The following is a 22,380-nucleotide window of genomic DNA, read 5'->3' as shown; positions in this document are numbered from 1 at the left end:
AGCTGAAACTCCAGTACTTTGGCCACCTCATGCAAAGAGTTGACACATTGGAAAAGACCCTGATGCTGGGAGGGATTGGGGGCAGGAGGAGAAGGGGGCGACAGAGGATGAGATGGCTGGATGGCATCACCAACTCGATGGACGTGAGTCTGAGTGAACTCCGGGAGTTGGTGATGGACAGGGAGGCCTGGTGTGCTGCAATTCATGGGGTCGCAAAGAGTCGGACACGACTGAGCGACTGAACTGAACTGAACTGAAGGAAGAACAGCTCCTCATTTTTAATCAACGCATGAATTTGAAAGGCTTCCAATGGGGTCTTCTAAAACGGGGTTAGCCCAGGACAGTCTCTTGTGTTAGTTAAGTCAGGCTGGGCTATGCTGCTGAAACCATCAACCCTAATGTTTCCTTTCAGGGGCCCAGCACCACAAAGGTGGATTTCTCACTCAAAGCATGAATCAGGTGTCTGGCAAGAGCAGTTGTTCTCAGTTCCATCTTGTGCTGCTGGCATCTTCACGTGTGGCCTTCACTGCCTCTGCAGGATCACCACCAGCCCCTTCTGCTCCCTGCCCAATGGTCAGAGCCAGCTGCTCAGCCCAGTCAACCTGCCAGGGGCACTGGGAGATACTGGGCTGCTCGGGGATGCTCAGCTAGCAGCAGCAGAATCTCCGTCACACATAGGAATGACTCAGACTTCCTGGCCATTCTCATGGGTCTGGGTTTCGTGTGTGGATGTCTCAATGCATTTTGAAGGCTTGGAAAGTGGAGATTCCTACTGATTAGACTGCTTTTAAAAATCAGGTTATTTATCAGAGGAAGAAAAATAACCAGTCATCACAAATCCTTTGCTTAAAATATTGCGCAATGTTTTCAGTGCAGTTTCTTGCCATACAAGACCCTGAAGGCCCCATCTTAAAATGTCACAACCATTTCTCTCCATGGTTGAAATAAATTTTTAAAAATATTTTTATTGGAGCATAGTTGTTTTACATCATTGTGTTACTTTGTGTGCAGCACAGTGAATCCTCTATATGTATACATATAGCCCCTCTTTTCTGTGTTCCCTTCTCATTTAGGTCACCACAGAGCAGTGAGTACAGTCCCCCGTGCTATACTGAAATACGTTTTCATGGTTTCACTTTGATAAGGCTCAACAGCCACCCATCAGAGGCTTAGCTCTGAATTCGAGGAGACCAATAATTAAATAAACCATAAAGATAAACATCTTTTGATAAGGTCCTTAAAAGCTTTTAGTTTGAGTCTGGCACACAGTGGGACTCCTAATATTTTTTTTTTCCCCTGACGTCATTGGAAGATGATCTGATGGACTGCAATTGTTCTTAAGTGCTGGCTCAAAGTCACTGCATCCAAGATGGCAATGGGGGAGGGGAGACACTGAGACAAAGTGCAGGCAAAACCACTGACTATTCAGGAAAAGAGCCAGCATTTTGGGAACGCAGGCTGTGTATGATGTGTTTTCTCTCCAGGCTAGAAGACAAAGAGGATGAGGGAACTATCCCTTCTATTAAAGAGGCTTTTCTTCGTGCGAAGTTTCAGGGTGACTCGGATGCCTTTTTAAAAAATGTTTCCATATCCCTGGGGTTGTAGATGCCTTTTAAAAAAATGTTTCCATATCCCTGGGGTTGTAGATAAAGGGAACTGCTAGTGGCATTAAATCCTGTGCCCGTTTAGTGATATTCTGCCTTGTACATTCCAGTCATAGAGTTCTGTCCTTGGGTTTTATTCCGACACCACCACCTCCACCCTTTCAGCTGCCTATCTCTGTCACAAAGCAAACCTCACAGATACCAGCTGGTGGCTCCACAGTAGCTGGTGGGGAGATCCCAGTTTCTCTACTGAAAGGTTTCAGAGGAGCCATCTGACCTAAGTCAGTGGTTCACAACCCTGGCTGCGTTCTAGAGTCATCCACAGAACTGTATCCATGCCTGGGCTGCACCTGGGGAGTCTCTGACATCACTGGGCCAGGATGGAGTCCTGAGCGTGGATAATTTTACAAAGCCCCTTGTGTAGCCAGGGCCAGGCCTGAGAACTGCTAGCCAGAGCTTTCCACCAGGACTCAAATTTCATTTAAGGAATGAAGTGGGGAGAAGGCTTAGAAGATGACACAATTCAGAAGAAAGAGACAAGTATGGATGGATCTCTCACTGGATGTCCTCCTTTCTAGGAACATGTACAACAAAAATGCACAAGTGCACTCACTCACAGTCCTGTGTGAAAGGAAGCTTGATGATGGGGAGGCAAGAATTCTACCACCAAACCATCAATGCCGAAGTTTGGAATTGGGGAGGCTCTGGGCAGAATGCCTCAGGGTGGCCCCCTCCCTTAAGATATGGATTCACCTTACCACTCCTAGGATACCGTAGCTAACATTTGGTAGTGCTTCTTAATCCCACGTGCATTACTCTTTGATTCTTCCAATAAGCCGATAAGAGGGATTATCAACCTCATTTTGCAAATGAGGAAATTGATGTTCAGACAAGTTGATGGACTTGCCTAAAAGATTATAGTCAGGGGATGGTAGAGCTGGGACTTCTGTCCTAATTGGAGAAGGAAATGGTGACCCACTCCAGTATTCTTGCCTGGAGAATTCCATGGACAAAGGACCCTGGCAGGCTACAGTACCTAGGGTCGCAAAGAGTCAGACATGACTGAGCAACTCTCATGCACTCACTCAGTTCTAATATTTATGACATTTATTATATGCTAGGCCTCCGGATGGGCATCAGTTCAGTTCAGTTCAGTTCAGTCGCTCAGTCGTGTCTGACTCTTTGCGACCCCATGAATCAAAGCACGCCAGGCCTCCGTGTCCTAGATTATATAATTATGGAATTATAAATTCCCCAACTACTTCTCATTTCATTGACACAATCTTCTGCTATTTGTTTCTAGCATTTCTGTGTCAGAATCTTATTTATTCACTAATACGGATCCTTTTTTCATATTTTGCTCAGGGCTGCTAAATGCCAGGCTCTGTTTCCAGCTTCCCTTGCAGCTAGGAGTGGTCATGCGACACCATTCTGGCCAATGAGATGTCAGGGAAGTCTACTGCCTTCCTTAATCCAGGCTCTCTCCTCCATGGCTGAAGTAGCCATTGTGGCAGCTTGACAGAACAGGAATAAGGATAAAAGTGAAAATATCCAGAATGGCAGAGCAAAGAGATGCCTGGGTCCCTGATTCCCTGAACTCTTGGCTGCCTACCTCCAGGCTTCTAGATGATGAGAAAAAATAATTTAAGTCACTATAGGTTAAGTTTTTGTAGGTTGTGGCCAGATGTCTTCCTAAGTGATAGTTGCCCAACATGCTTTTTATCACTGTTGTTTTTCCCTTTACAATTGAACATACCACCCAAAAGTTCAACATCAGCCAGCATCTGACTGAAGCTGAAGCTTAATCATGAGGGGACACTGAATGAGTGTCAGTTGCATTACTTTTGAGACCTACAGCATGTTGTCACCTGAATCAGCATTTTCATTTTCCAGCTTCCATTTGCTTTTACAAGATAAGGGCAAATGCAGGAACACAAACAACTGTGTAAACATGCCCCCCAAAAGATGGTAACACTGCCACGACTCAGCCCACTCTCACTGCGCTTCAGCAGATGAGGGAAACCTGGATTCACTGTGGGAAGGTGGTTTCTATCAAAGTCTGGCTGTCTGAAGGTCAAATGCATAGAAGTCAAGGCTGCCTGTTTACTGCACTGGCAGCCCCTCTTTCTCTCTTTTTTTTTTTTTTTTTTTGAGCTTCCAAATCATTTGGGTATTGCTGAGCTACAAGCTACCACTAACTCAGCAGCTTAAAACAATGTGTTCAGTTTTGCTTGGTGGCTACAGGCCAGCTGGGCGGTCTTGCTGATCTGGGCTGGTCTTGGCTGGGCTCGGCTGCTCAAGTGCTTCAGTCATTCTGTTGTCTGCTTGGTTGTGGGCGGGAAGGGAAAGCTCATCGGGAATGGCCTCCGTCACATCTTGAAGGTGGCGGTCACCTCTGGCGACAGGGCTACATGGTCCCTCATTCCCCAGCAGGCCAGTCGTTCACACGTTCCAAGAGAACAATTGGAACCAGACAGGCCTAGGCCGGGAATTAGCAAAATGCCCTTTCTACCACATTCTACTGACTAAACTCACAAAGCTGTTTCAGTTTCAAGGGGTGGGTGAAAAGGCTTCCTTCTGGATGGCAGAGAATGCAAAGTCACTTTGCCAGGGGCAGAGGAATAGGGAGCTTTGGAGAACAGGGGCGACTTTTATAAGCAGGCTACTATGGTACCCGAGTAAGAGCTTTCCCTAGAGGGGAACACTATGGGCATCAAGGGGCAGGAGGAACAAAATCTGGGAGCAGAAATATGGTCAGGTGGACCCTGCTGAGGAGGAAGAATGAGCCCAAAGGGAGCAGACGAAGAGGGTGGAGACAGACTAAAGGGAAATTCCATTCAATAATTAGTTCCACACTGACACACACTGCATGCTGAATATGTGGCAAGTCCTTTATAGACACAGTCAAGTTAATCTCACTCACTCCTATGAGGGAGGTTCTATTATTAATCCCATTTTACAGATGAGGGAATTGAGGTTCAGACAGGATTGGGTAACTTGCAGACACACAGAGGAGAAGAACAAGACCCAAGACTTGAAGACAGGCCTCTTGAAGATAAAGCACTGGCCCAAACACGACACTGGTCTGTCTTCAAAGTAATTGGTGTCTCTGTCCCCACCCCTCTGCCTGGCTTGGACCACAGCAGCATCAGATGACTTCCAGCCAGCGTTTTTTGTAAGAGGCCAAAGAGTAATTCTTTTCAGTACTGTGTTGCAATTATTCACCCTGCTGATGGAGAATGGAAGCAGCCAGAGATGGTATGTACACGAATGTGTATGGCCATGTTCCCGTAAAACTTTATAAAAATAGATGAATTGCCACCCTCTTCATTCTCCACCTTGCAATTCAGAGTGAGTCAAACTCAAATGTGACCCTGCCATTCCTTCCTAAGGTGGATTGCCAGTATCTTGGGGGTCAGTCCAGACTTTCAGTGTGGTTTCCAACCTTGCAATCAAAGTGCTATGCCTGCATCAGCAGCATAGCCATCATCTGTGAGGAAAGTGGGCTTTCAGGTTGCACCCAGACCTGTGGAATTAAGAACTTACATTCAAACAAGATGCCCAGGTGGTTTGCACAATGCAGTTTGAGAAGCTCAGGCTTCCGGAACCCCTGTGGCTTGGTGCCTTCCTGCCTCTCCCACCTCATCCTTTGCCACCTGAGCCCCCTTGCTCCCACCCACCCTCACTTTCCAGCCAAACTGACTGCTCCTGTCACCTCTGTGTCTGAAGCTTTGCTCTCCAGCCCAACTCCCTTTAATCAGCGAATTCCTGTCTATCTTTGGATCTCAACTGCAAATCGCTTCCTTCAAGCAGCCCTCTCTGAAACTACTTCTGTGCATCCAGGCCCTCCTCCCACCTAGCACCCACCACACTGCATGGAAATGACTTCTTTAACTGACTGCCTCTTGCAGCGTCTTGTGAATTCATGAGAGAGACCCTATCTGTTACCTCTGTGTGTCCTCACCCCCTGGGGACAGGAGCCACCCAAGAACAAACTGCTGAAAACTAATCAAAACACACCCCTGTCCCTTAGGCAAGTGTTTTACACAACCACTGTTTAACTAGCCAACTTCCACCTGGTTCTAAAGACTTTGAAGAGTCCTAGTGGCCTCTGAGATTCCATCTCTCACAAAGCCTTGTGGTTTTTCTTATTAGCTAATGTTTACCATCTGGAGAGGGCCTGGGGCAGGGGGGCTAAGAAATTTCTGGGCAAAATTCTTAAGCTACAAATGAGCCACAGGCCAAGGCTTGAGTTGTGTTTGGTGTGTGAGAGCCGAACTGAGGGTAGAGGAGGGTGGAGGTGGGAGGCAGAGAGGAAGGGCAGGGCCAGAAGCTTCTTGCTAAAAAAATGACTTGAAGGCAAGACCCCAGGCTGCCCACAGAGCCATGAACTGGCATCCTTCCCCACCCATGCACGATATCAGTTCTGTACAATGATCCCATCTTTGCTGTGTGGAAAAGCGTCCCATACACCCTCTCGCTGAAAGCAGGTGGCCTGTGTAAGGAATCACACGCTATTGTAGCCACACGCTGCCCTCTCGGAATATGAGAACTCTCTCTAAATCTGATGTTCAATCCAGAGGTTTCTATAAATTCCTTTATTAACAAAGCAAAGTATGAAAGAACAAGGTCCCCAATGACCCATATGATTAAAAGTGCAAATTTACTTCAACCTGAAACAGAAAACAAATGGCTGGCCTCGACAGTTTGGACCATGGGAAATTGGTGTGACTAAAGCACCTTTTAATCACACAACTGTAGCAGCGGAACCATATTTGATCACCTCTTTGGTCTCTGTTATTGGAACAAAACATTTGCTGTGACCGCAGCCGATAGACAGCATCATAATACACAGTTTAGGGTCAAAATCCACACTAAAAATAACAGTAAAATAATAGGAATGTTTTAAAGTCAAGTGACTGAATCAAGGCACTTTAAAAATAAAAGTAAACGGTGCTCACAATATTCCTGAATATCTGATACTTAAAAAACGAGATTACATGTATTTTAGCTGCACGTTTTAGTCCATTCTCTCTGTACAGATGATCACATGTATCTTCACCCTCTCCCAACTTATACTTGCTCTATTCCCACCAAATCATGTGCTATGAAAGTATGAAAAAAATAAACAGTAGTGTCTAAGAAACAGACAAGCAATTAAAAAAAAAAAATTAACAAATGCCACAATGATAACACTGAACTTTTTTTCCTCCCAAGGGATAATGGAAATGTCCATGAGGTTTATTTTTTTCACCACTGGGGAGGGATAATAATAATCTTCCTCCCTGTGTATATGATAAATTAAATCATCATCAAGATCAAAAACCACATTTTATAGAAAAAGTGACTTATTCCTTGAGGCTAAAGGAAACACTTTGGAAGGCTATTAGTTTAATTCTTCCAGCTAGGATGTCAGTTTTGGTGGGAGCCATTGAGTCAGAAAGAGAAACATCTGATCAAAACAGTGCTCTTAACAGTGGGGCTGGTAACAAGCCTGAGAAGCTTGGCAGGGAGGCCCCGGCATTTTTCTCTGGTGTTCACGGCCACCAACTATCATCCCAAAGGCTAGGAAACTACTAAAAAACAAAACCTAATTTAAAAATAAGAATAACACACAAATAAAGAAGAAACAAGTTATTCTACAATCCTTCCTGATTACTCATCTGCAGACTCTGATAGAGCCAAGGAATTCAGGCCCAACTCACCACGAAGGAAATGCTAAGAGCTGGCCCCCAGGGGCCTGACGTCCAGTATCTTTCGGCTCTAGGATGGCGAATCCTCCTGGGAATTGAAAGTTAAGTGTTACCTGTGGCCGTATTAATTTGGGGGATTTGTTTCTACAATAAAGCTTAGTTCTGAGAGAGAAAGTAGACTTGAAATATCACCCCTAACCACATATTACATCATACCCATAACAATAAATATAACCTTATTCATACTTGAGGGGTTAACTGTGTAAGGCAGGGGTCGCAAACTGATAGCCCCCAGGCTCATCCAAATGTATTTTTGGCCCACATGTGTTTTGGATTTTTTTTTTTATTATGTTGTTTAAAAATCAGAAAGCTTCCTTTTTCAAAAACAATCCTTTTTTTTTTTCCAGCCCCACTCTACCCTCTTTCCTGAATAGAACTGAGCAATGTGCACCCTGAAGATGGGCAGAGTACCCCCCACCACCCACCCCTCCCCTATTTACCTCCCTGTCTTGCTTCTGCAGGCTGCTGAGTTTGCGACCCCTGCTTTGAAATAGCACATATCTAAACGAGTTTCCTAACCCAAACCTCTCTCACACCCTCATGTGATTTCACCCCATGGAGTGAAATCTTCTGCCCAGCTCTTCCTTTCACATCCATCTTAAGTCCTCCTTCCTGAAATCTTCAGATTTCTCTTCATTCGCTCATATTTTCCCTTCTTTCAGCTTCAGTTTCATTTTGAAACAAAAAAAAAATCTCCGTCTCAGCCCACAAGCATTTCGACATGGCTCCCAAGACTGGTCAGTGGGAGTTACCGAAGTGTGTCTTACGGCAAAAAGGCTGAATCATCTCCCCAAAACATTTTCTTCAGACACTGGCTGGACAGTTAATCTTTTTTCTCAGAGCATGAACAATTTTGAGCCTTCTGGAATGAGAATATTTGCATATATGAATCTCCAGTACCAAGAATACACCAAAAATGTATATATTTCAGATCAAGGACATGATGGAGCCCTAATAAAATACAGAATTGAGCTTAATTTAAGTGCCATGGGCAACCATCATGAACCTGGCTAATATGCCATATTATTTCATTTGTACACAGTACATGTTTTGGATTACTAAACATTGATCAAAATTGATCGAAATCTCCAAGTTTTTGGTTACCATGTACAGAGAACAATTGCTCAGCATGGCATTTAAATAAAACATTAATAGTTTAAAAATTCACAAACACAATGCCCCATTAATTAAAAAAAATAAAATTTAAAAATCTTGAGGATGGATGAGGCTTTGGGTAATTAACCTGAAAAAAAAAAAAACTACAAGAACAGTAAGTATGTTACTAGATTCAAACATCAAAATGCTATTCAAAAAAGGAACCTATCAACTTAACTAGAAATATTTGGAAAATTCAGCTTTTAAAGCTTTATAATCACCCCCCCCCCAATAGCCTCGCTTTCCCCTATTCCAACTACAGGGGAAATTGTAGCTGAGTATGGAAACATTATAAATATATATTTATATAAAGATCTACTTACTCTTGAAATTTATTTAAAAAGTAATAAAAAAAAACACTGTGCAGTTTATATCTTTGCAGGAAGTTGGTAGACTGATTCCTTTGCTAAATGCAGTACCTTACGACCTAACACTGACCTCAAAAACTAGGAATGACTTTGTGGTATCGAGGGGAAATGTCCCCAACACAACCCCAAAGAGACAGCACATTTGCAACTGTTTCTCTTGCAGTCCAAGGTTGCAAAGGACTAAGAAATCTCTGCAGTTCTGATGAGAAGGATTCCCTATAAGTCATCTATTCACAACTATTTTCCCACAGTGGCCAAGGAGGGCCCCTAAAAAGTTTTAAAAGTTCCCTCCAAATAGCTCAGAAATTAAACAATGGCCCAATTCATGTGACTACTTCTGTCTTCCAAGTTTTACCTTTAAAAGTCTCTGTTAAAAAAAAAAAAGTTAAAAAACCTAAAGTGTATCACTGGGACTGGTTATATTTTCTACTCAGCAGATGATGGCCCATTCTAAACTTCAAGTGAGTTTTATGTTGACTGATGCAATGGAGAGCTATTAGAAAATTGGGAGGACAGAGGGATTTCAGAATGGATGAGCTGCAAAATACACTCAGCCTGGTGATGTTTATGCCCAAAGAAAAGAAAGAGCATACAGCTGACAAGGGCTGTCTCCCTCCATCTCCCCCTAGCTTGCCCTCCCCTGCTGTCTTCCTCCTGTCGACGGACTGGGAAATAACTGATCTTCAAGCACAGAGCCCAGAGATGCCGAACTCTAAGTGAAATGCACTGCAAGACCTGTGCTGAATCAACTGCTTCTCAAAGGTGGCCTTCAGGTCGCTAAAAGGCTGCTTGGGCAATCAGAGCAAAACACCCCAACCACGAAGGATCACTGAAATTGGTCGAGAGCAGGCACTGCCTCTTCACCGTCTCATTAAACTCAGAAAGAAAAGGAGTTTGCTAAAAAGACTTGAAAACAAAAACGAACAAACAAAAAAGGTTTCTCTCCCTAGCCAGCAGCAAGCCGTGGCGAGACACCTTGCTAGGCAGAGTGAGCTTCATCTTTTTCGAGACTCAACATGTTTTCTGCCCTCACCAGTGCTGTCTGAAGCATTGTCACTCTGCCCTGAGCATGGCTCACAGCAGGGGCTGATGAGTGCTCATCCCAGCGCCTCCCTGCAGCGGTGTTGAGCAAGCCTGCTCTTCAAGACTGCACCTCCCTTCATAGCAAATATAACTAGCCTCCCTTTTCGATGCCACACGTGGCACTAGCAATTACCCCAAAATGAAAGAACTGATCAATATAGTGCTGTTTGCTCTGAAAGTTTCATTAACCAGCTCTTGACTGCCGCTCAACACCTGTGACTTAATTCTTCACAATCCTGTCAAACACCCTTGATGGGACCCTTTAAAAATACCTTGATATTTATCTGAACAGTGGAAATTCTGTACCTCAGAACATGAGCCCCTGTAATAGCATTACAGTTCCAGTTGTAGAGAAAGGTTCAGATTTTTAAAAAGACAGCCAGGAAACCAGGACCTACCAAGTAGTTAGGTCAAAAAAAACACATTAGCTTCTTTAAACTGGGGGGCAAGAGAGATCTTCTAAACAACTGGCAGAGGGAACTTTTTCTGCAGCTAGTTCTTGCTTTACTGAACCTCCCTAAAAGCTAAATCCTTCTACAGAATCATTCCACACAAACCAACATTTGGACCAACTCTCAGTTGCCGTCTTTCCATAGCTCGTCCAGGACACTCTGGTGGGTGTGAAGATGCCATGATTATCTGGATAGTGGAGCCGGGGTGATGTTTAAGCTGCCAGATGCCACGTTCTGAATATCCAACCCCTTCTGCAGTTCATCTTCCTTGCCTTAAACAGGCTTCACTGCCATCCCCGCCCCACCTGTGGAGTGGGGCTGCAGGAGCACTGGGCCAGGTGGGGGCTCTAACAGGGTTTATGGTTCATCTTCAGGGAACCCTTGGGTGCGCTGACTCCGGGGTGGCGGGCACCTGACAAGGTAGCGGGGACCGCCATAGGCGCGGAGAAGCTGGGGCAGCCTTCGCCACGTGGACAGCAACCGCGCCGCTGTGAGTTCCCGAACCTGCCGGTCGAAAGCTGCCAGGAGGTCAACTGGGGCAGCTTCACGCAGTACCTTGGGTAGCGGGCCCACCTCGGTGGCCGCCCCTCCAGGGCCCAGGACGCAGTGGAAGAGCGTCCGGCGTCGCAGCAGGCAGTCCCTGAGGAATTGCACTAGCTCCTCCAGGCGGTCGCCCAGGTGCGCCTCGTCCCAGCCTGGTGCCGGAGCCCCCTCGCGCTGCAGCACCGCCAGCAGCGCCGACTTGAGCACGTAGGAGGAGAGGATGCGTCCCCACTGCGCGGCGGCCGTCGGGTCCAGCCCCCGGGCGCCAAGGTCTCGCAGAGCTTTAAGCAACTGCAGGCACTTGAGGTAGCAGGCACCTGGAGGGGCCCTTTCCTGCAGCCAGCTCAGCAGCTTCTGCTCCTGGCGCGCTGTGTTCACCCCCCACAGGGCATCGGCACGCAGGCCTCCCGGGAGCTCCGACAGGGGCCCGGCAGGTGAGGGCGGCGGTAGTGGCGCCACCAGGAAGACGCTGTCGCCCAAATGGACGGCAGGGATGAGTCGCACGGCCATGGAAAGGCGGCAGCAGCCGTAATCGGTGCGGCAGGGCAAGATGTGTAGGGTGGGCGGCTGCTCCAGACCGCCCGGGGTCAGGCTGACCCGACAACGCCCCTCCAGGCTGTAGCGCACGGTGGCCAGGGAGCGCTGCAGGTGCGCCTGGAACCAGCGCAGTACCAGCGTGGCCGAAAGGAGGCGCCGCCCGCGGACATCCACGCAGAAGCCGTCGGAGAAGGGTTTGCAGTCTCGGAGCCAGTGGCCGCCGGAAGCCCCTGGCGGCGCCTTGAGTGCACACACGAAGCAGCCGTGGAAGGCTGGAGCCAGCTCGGGCTCTGCGCCCAGGCTCCGCGGCTCCAGGGCCACCAGGGGAGGGAGGCGCAGCGGCACGAGCACGTCGAAGCCGTCGGGCCGGCGGATTTTATGCTGCTCGTAGGCGCTCCCTACCTGGATGAAGTCTCCGCGGAAGGCCAAGGCCAGCGCTCCCCCGGGGATGGGGCCTGGGGACCCTCGGGCACGGCCAGCCCGCACCAACTCGCCCACGATGCGGCTCACGTGTGCCTTGCTGTGGCCCAGCACGTGCGGCGACAGGCGCACCTCGTGTTCGTAGTAACTCTCCAGCAAGATGTCTAGGCTGGGCTCCGGGAAGTGTTTAGCCGAGAAGGCAGAGTGGCCCCCCATGCGGGGTGGCCCGGGCAGAAAGCGCTGCCGGACAGCGTGGCGACAGCGCAGGAGGATGTAGCCAAGGAGGAGGAGGACCGCCACCTTGAGCAGCGGGAAGCCGCCATCCGCGCCGTCGGGGGTCTCGGTTCGGGCGCCCGCGTTTCCCCGCAGGACATGGTAGAGGCACACGAGGGCGGTGCACAGGCCGGTCACCAGGGGCCAGAAGACGCGCAAATTGAGAGTGTAGTGCACCGACATGCCGGGCGCCGGGGGCAGCGACGGCGGAACAGCCCAGGGCGCGAGCCCCGGCGGCGCCCCCGGCCCAGCATGCGCGCAGCGCCCGGGCAGCCCCACTGTCCCGGTCTCCTTCGCTTCCGCGGCGGCTCCCCCGTCGCCGGGCCGGGGAAAGCCGCCCTCCAGCTCGGCCTCCTCTCCCAGCTCAAGCGCTCCTTCCAGCAGCGGCCGGCCCCGCCCGCCCCGGCTCCCGGCCGCGCCCTGTGCCGACTGCGCGCGGCGTCCTGCCCGGCGGCCCTCCCCGCCCCGCGCTCCGGCACGCCGCCCGCGGCCAGCTTCTGGTCCCGCCGCGCTCGCCGCCTACCCGGGGCTGCCCTCCCGGAGCTGCGGGGCACCCACCCGGAGGTCGCTCGCCGCTCCCCTCCGCGCTTGTCCCCGTTACTCGGCCCCAGGAGTTTCCTCTTCCGAGGGGAGGCGAGACCGCGCCAGCTAGCGGGGAGGAAATGCCGGAGTCTGGAAGCCGCGCGCCGAGCCGGCGGGCGGGGTCGGCCCCCTCCAGGGCCTCCGCCTTCAAGCGACGCGGGGCGGCGGGAGGGACTTCAGGACGCGCTGGCAGCTGGCCTCCCCGGTCCTCCCTCCCCGAAGGCGGATAGAAAGGCTCTGATTGCGGGGCGGTGGCCTGTCCAGGGAGCTTTCTGGAGTTGTGTTCACACAGAGTTGCGCTGAGACGTTGAAAGGAAGGAGGGGGAGACGGCGCAGAGGAGCCCGTCGATCCCCCGCCCTCCCCCGAAACCGCCCCCCTCACCCCAGCAAGCCGCGGCGGCGGGGTATTGGTGGCGTGGCAGGTCTTGGAGCGGAAGCGGCCCCTGCCAGTGTGCCGCCGTCCTTTATTCAAACCGATACCTACTGAATACCTACTGTGTGCCCGGCAGACCAGAGGCTGGTGAAACAGCAGTTGGCGAAATAGACCGGGCTAATGATGCCCTTCCTAAAGTTTAACGGCCTTTTTAAAAGAGGAAAGCATAAAAAAAAAGGAGGCGTCCCACAGCAGAAAAATGCTGTGAAAAGGAATAAAACTGTGTGAGGTTGTGACAAGGTGGGGGCTGCCCCGCGGAAGCTGGAGGCTGTCTGTAGTGGGTGACGGTGGGTTCCTGAGACCCGGAATTGAGGAGGAGCCAGCCTTGGAGGGACGATCACAGCCTTTACACAGGTCACACACGCTGGCTCCTCACGTCCTCCTATGAAAAGGGCACTATTATTTTTCCGCATTTTTCAGATGAGGAAACTAGGGCATAGACAAGGTTCAGCCCTTGCCCAGGGTCACACAGCTTTTAGCAGAGCTGTGCTTTGAACATTGGCACCTGGCTCCAGAGAAGCAGGACCCGAGAGGCCGTCCCTTCCTGAAAAGGGTCCTTTGTCAGGGCCTACACTGGGCCCCCAGCCCAGGAATCCTTGTTTTGTTTCATAACAGGGAGCACTCCCTGAAGTTATCAGCATTTATTTAATTATCTGAACTTATAATTTTTAAACAACTTATTTACACTCATTGCACCTTCTTTGTTCCCACCACCAGTAAAGGAGAGCAAGGGTAAATATATTAAAAATGTCAGAACTCAAAAGTCATCTGGGAATCAGGACTCAGAGGACGGCTCCTGACTTAAGCCCCAAGATTACTCCCAGGAAAGCCTTTCAGAGCTAAGCAGAACTGTACTCAGATACCTGTCTCCAACTCCTATTAACATTAACCATGAGATCAAAGTCTATTAAGTCAGGAGTCTTTGAGTTGCAAGTGACAGACATGCAGCTTTAAAAGCATTTATTGTCCATTTATTGTCAGGTTAATTGAGACGTCCTTTAGTTAGTTAGTTAGTTCAGTCGCTCAGTCATGTCTGACTCTTTGCGACTCCATGAATCGCAGCACGCAGGCCTCCCTGTCCATCACCAGCTCCCGAAGTTCACTCAGACTCATGTCCATCGTGTCAGTGATGCCATCCAGCCATCTCATTCTCTGTGGTCCCCTTCTCCTCCTGCCCCCAATCCCTCCCAGCATCAGAGTCTTTTCCAATGAGTCAACTCTTTGCATGAGGTGGCCAAAATACTGGAGCTTCAGCTTTAGCATCATTCCTTCCAAAGAAATCCCAGGGCTGATCTCCTTCAGAATGGACTGGTTGGATCTCCTTGCAGTCCAAGTTCTTTAAGATCCTAGAATACTTCAGTATGGCTGGATCTAGGTTTGCACAAACCACTTCTTAACTCTGCTTTCTTCTGATTGGGCTGCACTCTCTGCCAATCTGTCTGGAGAGGCCCCTGGCTGCTCTAACCTGACCTTTTCCTCAATGCAAGGGAAAAGAAGGTTTTGGTTGCCTGAAAGTTGCAGCAAATGTCATGCTTAGGGATAACCCTGAGTCCTATGCTAAAAGTGACCAAGTAAGAGAATGCAGTGGTAAAGAATCCACCTGCCAAGGAGATGCCAGAGATGCAGGTTTGATCTCTTGGACCGGAAGACCCCTGGAGGAGGAAATGGCAACCCACTCCAGTATTCTTGCCTGGAAACTTCCATGAACAGAGGAGCCTGGTGGGCTACAGTCCATGAGGTTGCTAGAGTCAGACACCACTGAGCGACTGTGCACACACAGAAGAGAATGCAATGATTAACCTGAACTGGGGTGGTGCCATAGACTGAAATGTGTCTCCTCAAAATTCACATGCTGAAGCCCCTTTGTCCCTAAATTAAGTTAGGGACAGGGTCTCTCACAGGTTTCAGGGTTAGGATGTGGACAAGCCTTTTGGGGGAGCCACCCTCAGTAAATGATGTACTGTATTACTGGGTGTGCGTGTGTGTGTGTGTGTGTGTGTGTGTGAAGTCACGTGGTCGTGTCTGACTCCTTGTGACCCTAATAGATTGTAGCCTGCCAGGCTCCATGGTCCATGGGATTTAACTGGCAAGAATACTGGAGTGGGTTGCCATTTCCTCCTCCAGGGGATCTTCCCACATACAGAGATTGAACCCATGTCTCCCTAGTCTCCTGCCTTGTAGGATATTACCATTACTATCATCTTTTCTGCCTATAATCAGTTTCCATAGCTCATTTCCTCCAGAGAGATCAAGGTACAGACTTTGGAAATTTGCCCTTGGAAAAATCTACTGTATGTTTCAGATCAAGTACAAATTCATTTTTTCCTTAATTTATTGCCCAACATACAATGTGCCAGGCAGAGGGGGACGTGCCGTAAAAGAGTAGGGGCTCTCTGCTTAAGGACTAAAATGCCACATGGTGTGGGTAGATTCAAAAAACTGCCACTGTTTCATCAACTTTTGACCATTATTTCATTAAAAATCCTTAATGGTTAATATTTGACAAAGTCTTCTCTTGGTTTTTTTTTTTTTTTAATGCTCAGCAAATATATATACACAGCCCTCCCAACATTTCTGATTCCCCAGAGGTGTGTCCTGTGAAGAAAGAATGGCAGTGATTCACTTCCCAGGGAGGGCCCAGGGAAGGCGCCTGGAGCGGGGAGGAGGGTGATACCTGATCAGGCTTTGGTGGATGGGAAAGGACAGTGTGTTTGATAATATCTGGTGTTTTTGCTGCAGACATTTTCATTGCATAATTAATTGGCCTTCAGGCAATGTTGCTGTAAAAGATAAATCAGTGAAAAATAAAAAAGGGGCATTAAAAAGGAAATAATGAAACATGAGAAATAAATAACAAAATTAAAAAGACTTTATGGCAAAATACAAATGTATTTGAATATATTTAAAATGTGTGCCAATTTATGGTTAATACTTCACAGATAATGATTCTATTTTATAGATTGTACCTAAAATCACTGCAGATGGGGACTGCAGCCATGAAATTAAACGATGCTTGCTCCTTGGAAGAAAAGTTATGACCAACCTAGACAGCATATTAAAAAGTAGACACATTACTTTGCCAACAAAGGTCCATCTAGTCAAAGCTATGGTTTTTCCAGTAGTCATGTATGGATGTGAGAGTTGGACTATAAAGAAAGCTGAGCACCGAAGAATTGATGCTTTTGAATTGTGGTGTTGAAGAAGACTCTTGAGAGTCCCTTGGACAGCAAGAAGATCAAGCCAGTCAATCCTAAAGGGAATCAATTCGAATATTCATTGGAAGGACTGACACTGAAGCTGAAACTTTTGCCACCTGATGTGAAGAACTGACTCATTTGAAAAGAGCCTGATGCTTGCAAAGATTAAAGGTGGGAGGGGAAAGGGATGACAGAGGATGAGATGGTTGGATGGCATCACCGACTCAATGGACTTGAGTTTGAATAAGCTCCGGGAGTTGGTGATGGACAGGGAGGCCTGGAGTGCTGCAGTCCATGGGGCCGCAGAGTCAGATGCGACGGAGCGACTGAACTGAGCTGAAGCACTTGTCCTCCAAGTCTTTTGTTCTTATATTTTAAAGCTTTCTTTTGCTTTGGTCTCATCTGCCTGTTCAGCTTTGCTTTTTCTCTAAAATTTCTTTTGTCTTTAAGAGAGGTATCAGCTTCCAAATACTAGGATGCGTATTTGTACCTGACCTTTGTGTCGTGTTGAGAAAACTGTTTGTTCTTGGCAGGTTGTTGCATGTCCCCTGATAGACGTTCCAAAGTTCTGCAGAAGGTGTGGGTTCAACTCTGTACCTTCAAATCACCAAAAGATCTGCAGACTGACCTGTTATCATGTTCTATTGCCGTCTGGTGGTTTAGTTGCTAAGTTGTATCCGACTCTTGAGACCCCCATGGACTGTAGCCCACCAGGCTTCTCTGTCCATGGGATTTCCCGGACAAGATTATTAGAGTGGGTTGCCATTTCCTTCTCCAGGGGATCATCCCAACCCAGGGATTGAACCTGGGTCTCCTACATTGCAGGCCAAGTCTTTACCAACTGAGCCATAAATACGTGCTCTGACTTACTCTCTTACTTCACACTTGCAGTAAATTTTATCACCATATTTTCTATCAAGTCCATATACATAGTTGTCATCATCCTCTATTTTAAGACCGCCATGCCTGCTCATGACTGTACAGATCATGAGGGCTGAGATTGACGGGATGGAAGAAGGACAGTCCTATGTTAATGGAGAAATGAAACCAAACTGTCAACCTGTTGAAAGCAAACAGTCAAACCCAACTGTCAACCGGTTATTTTATCTTTTACAGCAAAATTGCCTCATGACCAATTAATTTTGCAGTGAAAATGCTTGTGGAAAGGCTGTCTATGCAAAGATGCTTGAGGTGCGAGTGCCCAGAGCCCTTTGATAAATACCATGTGCCTCCTGGACTCGGCTCTTGCCCTGTGGTTTCTGCAAAGAAGCTCAGAACCAGCCCAGCTATCAATGCCATTTCACATATGGGCAGAGCGAGGCAGAGACAGGATGAGAAAGTCACACCACTGGCAAGGCTGACTCTGGAGCTGGACTCTGAACCCCTCGGCTTCATTCCCTTTCACATTGTAAAAGGTTTTACAGGCACACGTTTTATGGCACTTTGCTTTACTTTGCCTCATGGATTTTTTTTTTTTAACAAATTTAATGTGTTTGATCACCCTGTGAGCAAGTTTATCGGTGCCGTTTTTTTTAATAGCATTTCCTCACTTGGTATCTCTGTCACATGTTGGTAATTATCATAATATCTCAAGCTGTATTATTACTATTATATTTGTTATGGTGATCTGTGATCTGTTAACTTTGATGTTACTGCTTTGACTCGAAGGCTAGGATGATGATCAGCAATAAAGTATTTTTAAGTTACGGTGTGTACATTGTTTATTTAGACATAATGTCATCGCATACATAATAGGCTACAGTATAGTGCGAACATAACTTTTATGTGCACTGGGAAAGCAAAAATAGTTTTGTGACTCACTTTATTGTGATATTTGCTTTATTGCAGTGGGCTGGAACTTAACCTGCAATATCTCTCGGGTGTGTCTGTGTAGCACAGAAAGGGCACATTCTGGGAAGGCAGGTTAATTTATGTTTGTCTTCAGTTGCCAAGTGCTGACCAGGTTCTGCTGTGTGGCTTGGAAACGTTTTCTGGAAGTTGAGCTCAGAGCCCTTTCCTGCAACTTTTCCAGTGATTCTCAGAGTATCTGCGATAAATGATCTGTTGTTTTTCTAAAGCTCTCCTGTGGGTTCTCCTGTGTACTACTACACAGCTCATGGCATGCAGCTCAGAATACCCACACGAGTCTGTCGTCTCTTCAGAGAGACACACCCATCAGTCACTTTGGTAAACATCACAGCAAAATCAAGTTTTCACAAATGTGTCTGAACACTTACTCTCAAGTGACTGGGCCAGGGCAGCCTGTAACATGGGGGCCTGACACCCAGCTTTGCCAACAGTGTCCTCCAGTACTTGATGGTGACCCAGGGACCCAAACCTGTCTTCTCTCTTGGGGAGTCTGAATGGGACACAGGAGCCGTGGGGAAGCAGAGTTCAGAATTAAGCCGAAGCCACATATAAGTGAGCTTCTCTGTGGCTCAGCTGGTAAAGAATCCACCTGCAATATGGGAGACCTGGGTTCGATCCCTGGGTTGGGCAGATCCCCTGGAGAAGGGAAAGGCTACCCACTCCAGTATTCTGGCCTGGAGAATTTCATGGACCGTGTAGTCCATGGGGTAGCAAAAAGTCAGACACGACTGAGCGACATTCACTTCACTTCACTTCGTGTATAAGCAGAAGGATGGAACAGGCAGAGGCCTTAAGGAAACAGAAATCATTGCCGTTCAGAGGAGGGTAAGAAGAAGTCAGGAGAGCAAGCAGCTGATCCGAGGATGGTGGGTATCAGAGTTGATATGGGGGCATTAGAGCAGCCCAGATAAAATTCCAGGCCCCCTTCCTGTTTTAGGAGCAGCTGCCTCAGTTCCCATGAATCTGATAATACTCCCCACTTGTGAAATACTTGCCATCCCCACCGGGCTCTGAGATCGTATGAGTGTGTCTCTCCCCTGCAACCCAGACTCAGGGGTGGAGAGGATTTTCAGCCTGGTTCTCTGAAAAACAGAATCTAAGAGTATAGCTTGCATATGAATGTGTTACTGGGAGGGCAAAACCTAGGAAGCAAGAGTGAGGGCAGAGGGGGAGCAGGGAAGGAAGGGGGACACACAGTACGAGGCATACAGAGCTGGTCACAGCATTGCTGCAAACACAGCAGGCCCCTCAGCCACCAATGAGGCTGCACAGAGCCCCTTCACAATATCTTCAGGTCAGTCCAGTCCAGTCGCTCAGTCGTGTCCGACTCTTTGTGACCCCGTGGACTGCAGCACACCAGGCCTCCCTGTCCATCGCCAATTCCTGGAGTTTACTCAAACTCATGTTCATTGAGTTGGTGATGCCATCCAACCATCTCATCCTCTGTCATCCCCTTCTCCTCCTGCCTTCGATCTTTCCCAGCATCAGGGTCTTTTCAAACGAGTCAGTTCTTCGCATCAGGTGGCCAAAGTATTGGAGTTTCAGCTTCAGCATCAGTCCTTCCAATGAATATTCAGGACTGATGGACTGGTTGGATCTCCGTGGGAGGAAAAAGGCAGACAATTAGAGGGATGGGTCCTTCCCATCTCCTGCCCCTCTTCTGTGAGAGTGTGCCCACAGGGCACTAACTGGCCACACTTCTCCACTGGCTGATAGAGCGGCCAGGGTCCCCGCGGGTTGGCCAGGACATGTTACAACCTCACAAACTGGAAGTCTGAAGGTGGAATGGTTCTAGGCTCATGTAATTTACTGACTCAATCATGCCATCGGATTCCTTCCAGCTATAGACTAGCTCTCCTCCTGGTTACAAAATAACTGCCACAGATCCAAGCATCATACCCAGACACAATAGCATCCATTAGAAGATGGACCTAACACCCTGCCTGGTACTTTAGGTACAAGGGAGAGGTGGCTGTCTCCCTTGGATCTCTATTTTAGAACAAGGAAAATTTCACAGAAATCCCCCAGCAGAACTTTCAGCAATTTTCATGGCCTAGAATTAAATCTTGTCCAGGCCAAGAATTACATCTTGTCCAGGCCCATTGCCCTGATTGGTTTATATTAACAAGAATTTACCTCTGAGTTAGGGGTACAGTCATCTGTGTTAAGAGTTGATGCTTGAATAAATTTGGGGCTCTCTTAATAAGGAAGAAGGGGACTGGGTGATAGATCAATGTATTAGAATTAAGTTCTGCTGTTGTTACAGAAAAACCTGAAATGACCGTGACTGAAGCAAAATAGCAGTTTGTCTCTCCTGAAACAGTCATGGGGTTGGGAGCCGGACTGCCTCCATCTCACTGACCCACCACATCCAGGTGCTACCCTGACTGCTCCGCATACCCCCACCTGCATTCCAGCCCACAGGGGAGCAGAAGGACAAAGAGAGGGCACGCTCTTCCTTTTAAGAGCATGACATAAAATTGCACATGCTGCTTCTGCACATTACCTTGGCCAGGACTTAGACACATGTGTGATATTGTGACTTAGAATAAGAAATATATATTTGGGCTTCATCTCTGTTCCTGGCACAGAGCTCCTAAAATCCTTGGAATATACTAAGTGATGGAAGAGGCAAAGGTGTCCTGTGTTGTTAGCGAGGTGACTTTTAGAAGTACCTGAGTATGGGGGCTGGTTGCCAGAACCAACCACCTGGTTAGAGCGTTGGAATGTTCAGTCCCACCACCCTGACCTCCATGGAGAGGAGGGGGCTGGAGATTGAGCTCAACCACTAGCGGCCAATGATTCAATCAATTGTGCCTATGTAATAGTTCAGTTCAGTTCAGTTGCTCAGTCGTGTCTGACTCTTTGCAGCCCCATGGACTGCAGCACGCCAGGCCTCGCTGTCCATCACCAACTCCCAGAGCTTACTCAGACTCATGTCCATTGAGTCGGTTGTACCATCCGACCATCTCATCCTCTGTCATCCCCTTCTCCTCCTGCCTTCAATCTTTCCCAGCACCAGGGCCTATGTAATCAGGTCTCCATAAAAACTCAAAAGGATGGGGGGTTTAGAGTTTCCAGCTGAGGAACACATGGAGGTGCAGAGAGCATGATGTGCTGGGAGGGGGCATGGGAGCTCCGGCCCACACACCTTGCCCTGTGCGTCCCTTCCATCTGGCTGTCCCAGAATTACAGCCTTTTAAATAAGGCGCTTCTGGTGAGTAAAAGCTTTCTCTGAGTTCTGTGAATTGCTCTAGGAAGCTGACCAAACCCAAAATGGGGATGGGAGTTGTTGGAACATCTGATCTAGAGCCAGTCAGTCAGAAGCACAGGTGATAACTGGTATCTGATGGGGGAGAGGCAGGGGGAAACGGAGTCCTTAACCTGTGGGATCCAACACTATCTCCAGGCAGATGTCAGAACTGAGTTGAATTGCAGCACATCCAACTGGTGTCTGAAAATTTCTTGCAAGTGTGGGGGCGGGGGAACCCCTCCACACATTGAAATTGGTCCCAGGAAATTCGCTGGTGGTCCAGTGGCTAAGACTCCGAGCTTCCAATGCAGGGGACCCAGGTTCAATCCCTGGTCAGGGAACTTGATCCTTCATGCCGTAACTAAGACCTGGTGCAGGCAAATAAATGAAAATAGATTAGTCCCAGAATTGTACATGGCCACATATAGCCGCAGAGGAGGCTGGGAAATGTTGTTGTTATCATAGATAGCAAGCATCTTGCTAAAAATAAATGTTTCATTACTATGGAAAAGAAAGAGAATAAATGCTCCAAGACAGTCATCAGACTTTGCCATAGTAGGCAAGCAACAGTATCTGATCAATGGGCTCCATTCTAATTGTGATTCACTATTTGTGTGATTACTCATTAAATGTTTATATTTCTAAATATATCCTGAGGTGTTATTTTTTTGTGTGAGCAGGTACTACACCTGTCCAGTGCACTGCTCAGTACTGACAGTGAAAACAAGTCAATCTATTTCAGAAGTGCACCAAAGGAATTCCATACTGATAAAGAGCTTTTCACCAGAAAATGCTCTTTCCTGATCTCCATTTTCAAAGCCTCTGTTGATATAAGAGTCGTGAATAATGAAACCAGCA

At 47.9% G+C, this 22,380-nt stretch overlaps 1 protein-coding gene across 1 annotated transcript; it reads right to left on the bottom strand.

The window, feature by feature from the left end:
- Window positions 1–10,497: 10,497 nt before the first annotated feature.
- ITPRIPL2 (ITPRIP like 2) lies at window positions 10,498–12,371 on the bottom strand. Its single transcript, XM_068968935.1, has one exon. The coding sequence runs from the start codon at window positions 12,369–12,371 to the stop codon at window positions 10,773–10,775; it is 1,599 nt and encodes a 532-aa protein (XP_068825036.1). The 3' UTR covers window positions 10,498–10,772.
- Window positions 12,372–22,380: the final 10,009 nt, after the last annotated feature.

The sequence above is a fragment of the Capricornis sumatraensis genome, chromosome 3, assembly GCF_032405125.1.
Source record: "Capricornis sumatraensis isolate serow.1 chromosome 3, serow.2, whole genome shotgun sequence".
NCBI lineage: Eukaryota > Metazoa > Chordata > Mammalia > Artiodactyla > Bovidae > Capricornis > Capricornis sumatraensis.
This window is presented reverse-complemented; position numbering and strand designations above follow the sequence as displayed.